Here is a 12,160-nt window from a genome sequence, read left to right as displayed (position 1 = left end):
CGTTCCCCAAAGTTTGTGTTCGCTTATTACTCTTAGAATGTATTTATCGTCACTAATATAATTTTTAAACTATGTGAACTATTGAAAATATTAAATCTGTAACGATCAAATTACATCTTTTAACAAAACTGGATCTCATAATTTCCCTTTCATATTACTATTTAATGGTGTCAGTAACTGAATCGTCAGTTTTGAAAATATATACTATAAACATATATGTCTATAAATAAAATATATAATTTGTTGTTGTTTCAATAATATGGGGGTATACAAAATAATGATTTATGTGTGACACTAAATTTTGTCGTCACTTCGCTGTCAACAGATGACAATTAAATTCAAGTATTAGCAATGAATTCGTGGCGCAGAAAGTATATAACAATAATATAAATAAATGGCATTGTGATTGTGTTTAATCTATATAATTATAAAGAATACGAATATAAAGGTATGTTACTGATAATTTAATTTCTTATTAGAAGTCATTAATGGTAAAAAACATCGGATATTTATCAATTAATGAGCTTATAAACTATCAGATTATGTCGATGTTTATTAATTTAGCATACTTAAATTTTATAAATGTTTACTATTCAAGGTCTGCTTATTCAAATTAAACAATTTAAATGTCTAAAAAAAATAGAAGTAGCATTCGCGAGAAAAAAAGAATAATAAAATAAAAATATTCTGAGATAAAATCATTACGCCGGAAAGTTTCTGGTTCAGTTAAAACTATACAGTTGTATAAAAAAAAAAAAATATTTATTGCAGAATATGGGTATAGCAGTGAGCAAATATTCAGATATTGCAAGTAATGAGTTGGTGGCTAAATTCTGCTCCAAGGAGGTTATATGTCCAAATGACCCGTTTTGGAACCAACTCCTTTCTTTCAACATACAGATACCAACTAATGCGTAAGTATTTTGATTAAAAAGTAAAATGAATATTCTTAAAGATCTAAATTCAAATTTAAAATATGTCTTGTTACTGTAAATACAGTAACAATTCAGAAAACTCATTAGAAATTTATGAATACGGTGTACTTCTATAATATTTCATAGTTTCTGTTACCTTTTTTAAGGTAAAAACATTGTTCTGTTCATTATAACTCGCATATGAAAATCAATCAATATGTTGGCTATTTAAAATATTGTTGTTGTATAATTGAATATAAAGTAAGTAAATATGAAAATTTGTTTAATTAATTCCTATATTTTATTTGTAACTTTCAAAATATACCATCTTCATTGATCAATAATTTAAATTTTACTCTTAATATATATAAATTCTTGTCGAAATGCTTAAAATAAAAGTTGAGTGTACCTAAAAAAATCTGTCTAAAGTTATTAATGCTTAAACAAAAACCATTTAGGAACATACCTGACATTGCTAGTAAGAACTCAAACTTGTTTCTAATTCAGCCTAATTCAGCTGGTGTATGTATGTCTATATATACATCCACCATCCACTGGCCATCCACCTCGTGTATATATAATAATATATGACAATTTTTTAGTGATGAACAGTTGATGTTTGACTCGAGCGCTGAGTCACTTCTACAGAAGTTTCTCCAGAACAATCCTCAGACGGGTAACTTCGGGTCACTGGTGCAGGTTTTCATCACCAGGGCCACAGAACTGTTGGCTGCACCAAATTCCGACAAGTAAAACCTTTTCTATATACCAACGAGTATCTATTACAGAGTAAAAACTCCTTAGTTTATTTAAGGCTGTAAACTAAAAACATTAGGGCCACTTTTTTTTTTTACTGCCTGCTAGTGTCATTTTTTTCTTTGTGTTCATTAATCTTTATAATAATTAATTCCAGTGTAATGCTTGCATGGCAGAGTTACAATGCTCTGTTTGTGGTCCGAGCCGTAGCCAAATATCTTGTTGAGTTGGTCCCCGAGTATGAAGTCTGCAAACATCTCGACGTACAAGCTGCTGTGGCAGTAAGTATTTGGAGATTAATTTTGATTAAGGGACTTTGATATTTATAAATATATATATTTATAAATATATATATATAAATATATATATATTTGGAAAATGATTGATTATTTTATACTGATATTGTAAGTACGAATATTTGCAAATACATAGACATGCATTACTAATTTACATAAAAACGACTGTTGGGATTTTAATAGAACTTTTCAAAAATATAGCTCATACATCAGAATAACTATAGGCTACCTTTAAAACAGAAGTTGTGTGTAATTTTATATTGATGTCGTATTTCACATAGATTTATCAATATTTAAATTTTTTAAGCCAATCAATAATATCACATCAAATCAATTTCTGAATTACAATACATGTAGAGGCAAAGTTAATATATAATTTTACTAAGCCTCTAATAATCATAATAATTTATTAATATAAGACTGTATGTCAATATAATTAAATTTAAATTTTCTTCTATGTACTGTCACTTGTTTCTTTCTTATAAGTCGTGGTGGCCTGGAGGTTAGAGGCCCGCCTCTCATACGTGAGGGCGCAGGTTCGAAACCTGGCAAGTACCAATGTGATCTTTTCCGAGTCATAAGTACTTTCTAAGAGTATTAAGACACCACTGACGGACGGTGAAGGAAAACATCGTGAGGAAACCTGGTCTTATAATTTCAAATTATTAGTTTGAAATCGCCAATCGGCCTTGAGCAAGCGTGGTGATTAAGGCTCTAACCTTCCCCATGTGAGAAGAGGCCTTTGCTCACTGGGCTCCGATAGGCTGATGATGATGATGAATTCATTTCCTATCTTTAAGGATAAGATTGATCCTTGTCTATAATAATGTTATTATACATAGATTAGTTAATTTTACTTATATAAATGCAGTCCATGTATTTGGTGCTTAAATAAGTTGAATATATAAATGTTAATATGTATCATCCCCAGCCTCCCCTGGACCAATCTCGCCCGTCCTCCCCTCCAGAGACGGAACAGCGAAGCAACGAAAGTCGCGTGGAAATGTTGATAGACGCCCTCATAGGACTCATCATTGATGTGCCAGTTACGTATGTCTGTCTGTCTGTTATTTAGAACGTACTTCGACTTCAGCCCTAGCAGGTTCGTTTCAAATTTGGTTAGATAGAGAGAGGAGCTTGGACGGTGAAGGTGAGCGTTTAACGCGTTAGATAGGAGCTCCTTAAAGCTACACCTGGGTCGCAAGTCACAGCACTGTGGAAGCTCCTCTCCCTGCAGCGATGGACCCGGCACCCGCAAGTTGAATCCATGGAATGATGAGAAGTTTCGTCTCCATAGCATCTATGCTGTTGAACTATTATAAGTGAAATTAATATAGACATGAAAATAAATTTTCCAAGATAATCTGAATTAAGAGCTTGAAAAATTAGTCTACAGAGAATAGTGTCAAATATTTATAGTCAGAGTGGCTGAAAGTACTAGAGAGTGGGCACTGATAGGCTGATGATGATGATGATGGTGATGATGATGAGGATATATTAAATGAACATTACAAATAGATCAAAAACTCTTTTCACATAGTTTGATGTTGAAAATACGTCCTAAGGTTACTGTAATGTAGTTCTTGTCTATTTCCAGTGACAATACCTACTACCTACACATGGAATGCATCAATACGTTGTTGGTGCTGATGTCTGTGTACATGTTTTCTGGTGTACACGGGCAGTCCAAACTTGTGGAGACGTCGTTAATATATAGGTAAATATATATATATGTCAATAATGCCTTATTATATAGCAGGGTTTATTTTGTCACATATATTCTCTTATAAAGTCCTATTAATATGATGTATCTAAAGTAATAATAATGTGGATATGGCACAATAATAATGTGGATATACCATAACACACCATAAAACTGTAGAATTAAAAAGATGTCATTGTTTTAAAACTATTTTTTATTTTTGTTGTAAACTCTGTAACATTTTTTTCTATGAAATCGATTTTTTCTACATAACTCAAACCAAGCTGTGGTTCATTTAAAAACTACTTATACTTAGGTTGAATATCCTTTTATTGGGTAGGGCGTTTTAATTATATTTATATGAGTTTTCTCAAATACGCAATACATATAATTTTATGTTCTTTTGACATAAATATATTATATACACTATATGTATTTTTATTTCTTCAATTAAACATGCCCAGCTCATACTAGTGTACTAAGTTGTTTCAACGGCACTAATTATATACAAATAAATGTCTACCTAATCGCTTTAAAAATCTTCAATTACAGGACTCTGTTCCAAGGTCGCTACAGTATGCACGCATCTACCCTCGTCAAGACGCTCCTAACCAATCTCTGTCAGATGAAGCCGGCCCCGCCACAGTTCGGTGACACGGGCCCAGGGAGCATGCTCATTAATATAGCATGTGAGTACAGAAATATTACCTCCAATGGAACAAGCATTGCGACAATGCTAACAGAGTAATTTATTTCACACATATATATTTGTGAAAAAAACATGATCAACCTATTTTTTTTTACTCTGTGTCAAATGTCAACATAGTTTATATATAAACTATGTTGACATTTGACACAGAGTAAAAAAATAGGTTGACTTTGTTTCTGTTTTTTTTTTTTTTTGTCAATGACATTCACAGAATGATACATTAGGAAATGTATTAGACACGTAAAAGATTAGTATTGATTGTTAACTTGTTCCACTGTTGAACTAACAGAGGAAGGAAGAGAATCAAATTAGATAATATAAATGATTAGTCTCACAGATACTTGGTGTGTGGGAGAAGGTAATTTAGACATTACATACGGACTGAAGCTGCAAAAAGGATTTAAACAGCAGAAGATCCTGTAATATTTGATAGTTTTTGGGCTTGAAATGTGGAATTCTCAAATACTGATCTATCTTCCAGCAAGTCTTTGGAGTATATTGACATTCGCTCCAACCGCTCGCCAAACTATTTACACCTGCACACCGCTGGACAGGACAGAGCTGATGAGCAGGTTGAAGCTGGAACATAGTGTGGCCAACCAGTCGTGTCTGCTGCTGCTGGCTCTGGCCAATCATTGCATCAACGACGACAACATGTATAGAACAGCGTTGCTTCAATGCGAGGACACTGCCGGTGAGATATATATATATATATATATATACACTATATACTCGCGAAAGTCTTAGATCTCATTATAATACGGGACTTAACCAAAAATTTACAACCATATATATATATATATATATATATATATATATATATATAAGCAATAAAATTCAATGATAAAGTAAGTGTTATATACATTTTTAGGACATTCTTAAACAAAAAATTTGTGAAGAAGCGAAACTTCGTAATGTGGAAATGAAAATAGGAAAGGGTAGAAAAAAATTTTGTTTCTTTTAGACAAACTTTGTAAGCATTGCTTACAGTTCACAATTGACTCGCCCATTTACTCTCGCTCCGTCTCTCTCTATCCCCCATCCAACAGCGTTGAACGTTTAACGCAACCACGTTAGAAGTTTTTTTTTTCAGTATATATATTTGTATATAAATTTATGCTCATTTCAGAAACATCGACCAAAGAAACTAATGGCAGTGTCACTCAGTCGACCGCACCGAGAATTGACATGGCTGCTGTTAGTATGAGATCCTTATTAAATTATAAACTTTTGTATACGAACAATATTATTAAGATTTTTTGTCAAAGAATTTTTTTTTATATCTCGAAATTTAAGCAAAATTTTCTCACACAGTACTATGTATATAATTTTGACGGGTACTATATACTATTTTTTTTTTTATTGATGTACACACTAACCAATAAGTAAACTCACATTATTTTTAAACTCCTTGAAGGTTTTCATATATTTTATTTTAATTAAATTTAATTATTAATACATAATCTGTTGCATATTTGATAATTCGTAAAAATAACTATCAGTATGTAATGTAAGGATGTCATATTAAAAAATACTGGATTCATAGTTTTTATATACAGAAATAAATAAATTTTAAACTGTCCATTTGATGTCTGGATGGGACATAAATTAAATAACATATGTTTTTACTTGATACTGTTGTTTTTGTCTCCATCTAATAATGAACTGGATGGATCGATTTTGATGGGACTTTCACTGGGAGATAGCTGATGCATAGATTGCATAATTACTTTCAATTTAGGAATTAATTATTTTTTTTTGATATTATAATGAATGGTGTAAAATAAATATATCATACAATGTTTTCCGCTGATAAATACTTTATTTGTACTTGTTCTTCAGCTCCATAAGGCTTTATGCTGCACCGCTGGCTGTGAACATTCAACTCTACTGCTGTACCTGATGCTGCACTCCTGCAAAGCCTACAAGAAGCATGTCAGTCAGGTTCCGGATATAGAAAACCTGGTATGTTATATATATATATATATATATATATAAACTACTTACACTCTCTCTTCAAAGTTGGTTAGAATATATCACAAACAAACAATAACATTTAATAATAATAAATTAACAGTTGCGACTAAATTTACTATATTTATGGGAAGGTTTTATGGAAAGAAAATTATGTTCACAATATTTGTACATGGTACAAGCTATGTTGACGTGTGAGGGGATTTTAGGAGTTTGATAAAGAGCTTAGAATAACAGTTAGCTTAAAACAAAGTACTAACTATCAGCGACATCTATCGTCTGTTGTATGAAATTTTCCCGCGGAAACTATTTTGAAAAAGGAAATATGTTATAATGATGAGTTACATTACGGTAAGTTAGATCAAAATCGGTTCAGCAGTTTTTATGTGAAATGTAACAAACAATTAAAAATTTTCTCATAAAAACACTAATGAGATTACTAGAATTCATAATGCTCTATGGTATATATATATATATATAATTTTATTAAGAATAAGTGTGTGTCAATACTATGTTATAATAAAATTTTTAACATATATATGTTCCAGATAGTACCGATCCTTCAAGTTCTGTACAACGCTCCTGAGAGTAATTCACACCATATATATATGTCACTTATAGTGCTGTTGATATTGACGGAAGATGACGCTCTCATTAAAAATGTTCATCTAATTGTGAGTATACAGATATTGTTAATATAATTCTTATGTATTAGTTATACTTGCTCGGTATTGTTAAAATAATAATATGATGTCAAGTGTAATGTAGGTAGATTAGTTTATTTGTATTAGTCTCTGTCAGTCAGTTTGCTACTTAGCACAATACATACATGACGAATTTAATATATTTTCTTTGAATACTACAATAATCTAATATAAATTTTTAATATATATATATATATGTGTGTGTGTGTGTGTGTGTGTGTGTGTGTGTGTGCGTGTGTAGGTGTGTGTTTAATTTAATTAATCTCAATGTTTAATCGTCATATATATTGAAACACTAATCATATAAAACATTTTAATATTAGTCAAAACACAATCTGTACTATTGACGTTTCCATTTCCAGATGCTAAAGAACCTTCCATGGTATACGGAGCGCTCAATATCAGAGATATCCCTCGGAGGTCTAATGGTTCTGGTTGTTGTGAGAGCCCTTCAGTATAATATGGCCAGGGTTAGGGACAAATATCTTCATACAAACTGTTTAGCTGCCATCGCTAATATGAGCTGTGAGTAGATTTGATAATTACATACTGTATGTGATACTCATATCCTGTTTTCATATATTAATGTATATTTATATGTAAATTTTAGGTGAGTTCAGAAATCTACATCCCTATGTGAGTCAAAGGCTTATATCATTATTTGAAACCTTAACAAAACGGAGGACGAGGCTGTGTAGTGAAATAGAAGGTATTTATACTTGATTATATATATACATACATATTATTAATATTATATTGGCTTTTTCAGCATTTCTGTGTCATTATCGGTGTAAACTGATCATAGATTATAAGTTTAAATTTTATTTTATTTTTGTCCCTTCATATAACATTTCCATCCCAGCTGAACTAGTCGACAGGACGGAACTTATAAAGTAAAGTAACCATAACAGCGAAACTTTCATCTCATTAGTTATCTTATATACTGGGCCTGCAACTTCCTCCCGACTAAATAGTTATTTTCCTCATTAATTAATGAAAACAGAATTAAGGTTAGGCCTGATCACATCAGACATCTGACGATCAAAATAGATAAAATAGTTTTATAGATAATGAGGAACAAACAAACAGATAGACTAAATGTTTTAAGATAACTTTTTTTCGACACTACATGTAAAGTAACTATAATAAGTGTGAATTACATGTATATTGTATACATGGAACATATATATTTTTTATTCCAGGTGATAGTATAGGCTTGCCGCATCATATTTCCGTGTGTGATGTGGAGAAGACAGAGGAAATTGTTAGTATACTAAATTAATATTTCTAAAGAATTTTTTTTCTTAATGTATTTAGACACCAATGACAGGCAAAGGAAAACATTGTAAGGAAACCTGGTCTTATAATTTCAATTTATAAGTTTGAAATCGCCAATCCGTCTTGAGTGAGTGTGGTGATTGATGCTCTAAACTTCCACATGTGAGAAGAGGCCTTTGCCAATAGGCTGATGATGATGACGAAAGACATGGTGTAATATTGTCAGTTAATGAGACTGTGTAAAACATTGACGCAGTACTTCATGTATATATTCCTGAAATATGTCTGTTTGTATGTCACCGACGGTCCTAAAAACTACATAAATATTATATAATCTGTGGGAATTTTTTTATGTTATATTCTCATGTCAAGTATTTTTTTATAATATTTTTTTTCGCTTTACTTAATACTTTAATGTTTTTTTCATCTGTACAGAGGATATATTTAATTAAATTTATTTCGTATATTAATAATGTTTCATGTTTGTGGTGCCAGATTGAACACATAGCGGTCTTGGATGAAGTGCTCCGGATGTTGTTGGAGATTATCAACTCGTGTCTGACACATCAGCTGGTGAACAACCTCAACCTGGTGTACGCTCTGCTGCATAAGAAACAGCTGTTCCAGCAGCATCAGCACTTACATATAGCCCAGAATATTGAAATGGTCACTCAATAGTATTTACCTATAGTGCAGAATATTGAAATGGTCACTCAATAGTATTTACCTATAGTGCAGAATATTGAAATGGTCACTCAATAGTATTTACCTATAGTGCAGAATATTGAAATGGTCACTCAATAGTATTTACCTATAGTGCAGAATATTGAAATGGTCACTCAATAGTATTTACCTATAGTGCAGAATATTGAAATGGTCACTCAATAGTATTTACCTATAGTGCAGAATATTGAAATGGTCACTCAATAGTATTTACCTATAGTGCAGAATATTGAAATGGTCACTCAATAGTATTTACCTATAGTGCAGAATATTGAAATGGTCACTCAATAGTATTTACCTATAGTGCAGAATATTGAAATGGTCACTCAATAGTATTTACCTATAGTGCAGAATATTGAAATGGTCACTCAATAGTATTTACCTATAGTGCAGAATATTGAAATGGTCACTCAATAGTATTTACCTATAGTGCAGAATATTGAAATGGTCACTCAATAGTATTTACCTATAGTGCAGAATATTGAAATGGTCACTCAATAGTATTTACCTATAGTGCAGAATATTGAAATGGTCACTCAATAGTATTTACCTATAGTGCAGAATATTGAAATGGTCACTCAATAGTATTTACCTATAGTGCAGAATATTGAAATGGTCACTCAATAGTATTTACCTATAGTGCAGAATATTGAAATGGTCACTCAATAGTATTTACCTATAGTGCAGAATATTGAAATGGTCACTCAATAGTATTTACCTATAGTGCAGAATATTGAAATGGTCACTCAATAGTATTTACCTATAGTGCAGAATATTGAAATGGTCAGATTATTATTATTTACCTATAGTGCAGAATATTGAAATGGTCAGATTATTATTATTTACCTATAGTGCAGAATATTGAAATGGTCAGATTATTATTATTTACCTATAGTGCAGAATATTGAAATGGTCAGATTATTATTATTTACCTATAGTGCAGAATATTGAAATGGTCAGATTAGGGGGCGTCCATAAATTACGTGAGGTGTTTTTTTTAAATTTTCCGTGAGGGTCGCACTTTGCGGAACATACGCTCTTGCTTAGCTGGTGCAATGTGGGCTGATCTCTGTGGTGCCTGTGCTCTGCAGCTCTTGTGCTAGATGCAAAGTAAATACCGCATGTGCTGCAGCATCTTTTCTCTAAATCATCACGTATACTTGGGCAATAGAGATCATAAGGCGTGCTGATGAAGGCATTCAGGCATTCATTCAGTTAGTGAATGATCTTAATCGTATTACGCTCAAGATTAAATCTTAAACATGTACAATCTGGATAAAATAAACCAAAATAGTATAATTATTTTTTGTTTCGATCAGAAAAAAAAATTGCGTGATATTTGCCGAGACCCCCCCTCTCCCCAACGTAAGATTAGATGAGATTTGACTTGACCCCCTCCCCCCCTTAAACACCTCACGTAATTTATAGACGCCCCCTTATTAGACATAATACACAGAAAAAGTCATTGTATGTGCAAAGGATCTAGAATATTCTGAAAGGTGAAAGTTCAAATCCAGCTCATTGCTAGGATAGGATATATATTTTTTATTATAATGTAAAAACAAGTATCAGCTGAACATTGCTTTAATATTTAAAAATTATTTTAATATATCATATCTAACTATCTGTGCTGTATAGGTGATAGGATACTTTTCGACCCGTCTCCAGAGGGTGCAGGAGGGTGCCGGTGGTGATCTCGGTGTGAATGAAGTGCTGCAGTGTATTAAGAAGGGCGCTGAACAGTGGTCCAGTGATAGACTCAAGGTTATTACAGATATTATATATTTTTACTTATGAACAATATTATAACCGACAATGATTGTATTTTATACCAGAAATTATACTGAAAGCAAGTTTATATATATATATGTATGTTTTATTATATCTATATTACATAACATTAACAAAAGTGTGGCTAATTGTATATATATATTTTGTTATATAATATATAAACTTTTTAATGTCTTCAGAAATTCCCCGATTTGAAGTTCCGTTACGTTGAAGAGGACAGACCCGAGGAGTTCTTCACACCGTATGTGTGGGCTTTGATCAGCGTCTGTGGTAATATATACTGGGCCAGCGAATGTGGGACGCGAGCCGCTGGGGAATTGCTGGCGTGATTGTTCACCGTACACCTGATACACTCCACACAAACAAAGTTGATTGTGACACCCCTAACTGACAAATATATGTTTTATTTCATATTATTATTGATTGATTTCTTTTCAAGTCACAAATACATTTATTCTTGGTGTATTGTCAATTGTCAATACATAGGGTGTTCAGTTATTTGTAAACAACATTTCTATCAAATTAATGTTTATTTATCAAATAGTTGTTCAGGTTATTGTATTGTATTGTAATGACTAGTGACTGAATGTTAAGTCCCCGTTACACCTGATAGATATTATACGGTAATGCAATATAGGGTTATCAATTAATAATATTTAATATAAAAAGTGTTTTATTTTCAAATTTCCTTTATCACGCTTTAGTAAGTATATATATATATGTGTATGTATATATATATGAATCCTCATTTCCTTGGTTACGCCATTTCATTATTTCAATAAATAAGAAAATTTAAGAATTAATAATTACTTATATTGCAAACTTTTTTGATAAATACTTTTTGCTGAACATATCTTAAATAGGTAATTGTCAGTTGTCTGTCAGTAATTCGAATAGATTACACACTTTCAATACCGTTAACGCAGAGTATAATCCTAATGTAGTCATGTATTAATTTTTTGTTTTAATTAAAATCATATATGTCGGAAATAAGGACTATAGTATTAAAATCTACGGTTTCCAAAACGAACTATATTTCATAGTCACCTCCTTGGTTTGAATGATATCTTTGATATGACAGGACAAGGTCTGTCTAGTCTACTAGTTTATTATATAATCCTACTTACTTTTTAGTAATTTTGAACAAAAAATTACTTACACAATATACAAATGTAAAACTTTTATGTAATATACAAAATTATTTTCATTGATTGATTGAAAGTTGTTCAACGAGAAGGAACCAGCAACATATTCTAGAATCGACTTTTGCAGATGTTTTTGTTTAATAAATTTATAACTTTGTGATACCAAGT

The 12,160-nt window shown here is 31.6% G+C and overlaps 1 protein-coding gene across 1 annotated transcript; it reads left to right on the top strand.

Annotated features, from left to right (window-relative positions):
* The first annotated feature begins 292 nt into the window (after positions 1 to 292).
* On the top strand, positions 293 to 11,515 carry LOC116776208 (dymeclin). Its single transcript, XM_032669339.2, has 17 exons — positions 293 to 448; positions 772 to 914; positions 1,517 to 1,663; positions 1,828 to 1,951; positions 2,898 to 3,016; positions 3,564 to 3,683; positions 4,221 to 4,357; positions 4,859 to 5,071; positions 5,507 to 5,574; positions 6,220 to 6,342; positions 6,900 to 7,025; positions 7,418 to 7,580; positions 7,666 to 7,764; positions 8,258 to 8,319; positions 8,829 to 8,999; positions 10,695 to 10,820; positions 11,027 to 11,515. Exons 2-17 carry the CDS (start codon positions 775 to 777, stop codon positions 11,174 to 11,176), a joined length of 2,088 nt encoding a protein of 695 aa, XP_032525230.2. The 5' UTR covers positions 293 to 448; positions 772 to 774; the 3' UTR covers positions 11,177 to 11,515.
* The last annotated feature ends 645 nt before the right edge of the window (positions 11,516 to 12,160 follow it).

The sequence above is a fragment of the Danaus plexippus genome, chromosome 28, assembly GCF_018135715.1.
Source record: "Danaus plexippus chromosome 28, MEX_DaPlex, whole genome shotgun sequence".
Classification (NCBI taxonomy): Eukaryota; Metazoa; Arthropoda; class Insecta; order Lepidoptera; family Nymphalidae; genus Danaus; species Danaus plexippus.
This window is presented reverse-complemented; position numbering and strand designations above follow the sequence as displayed.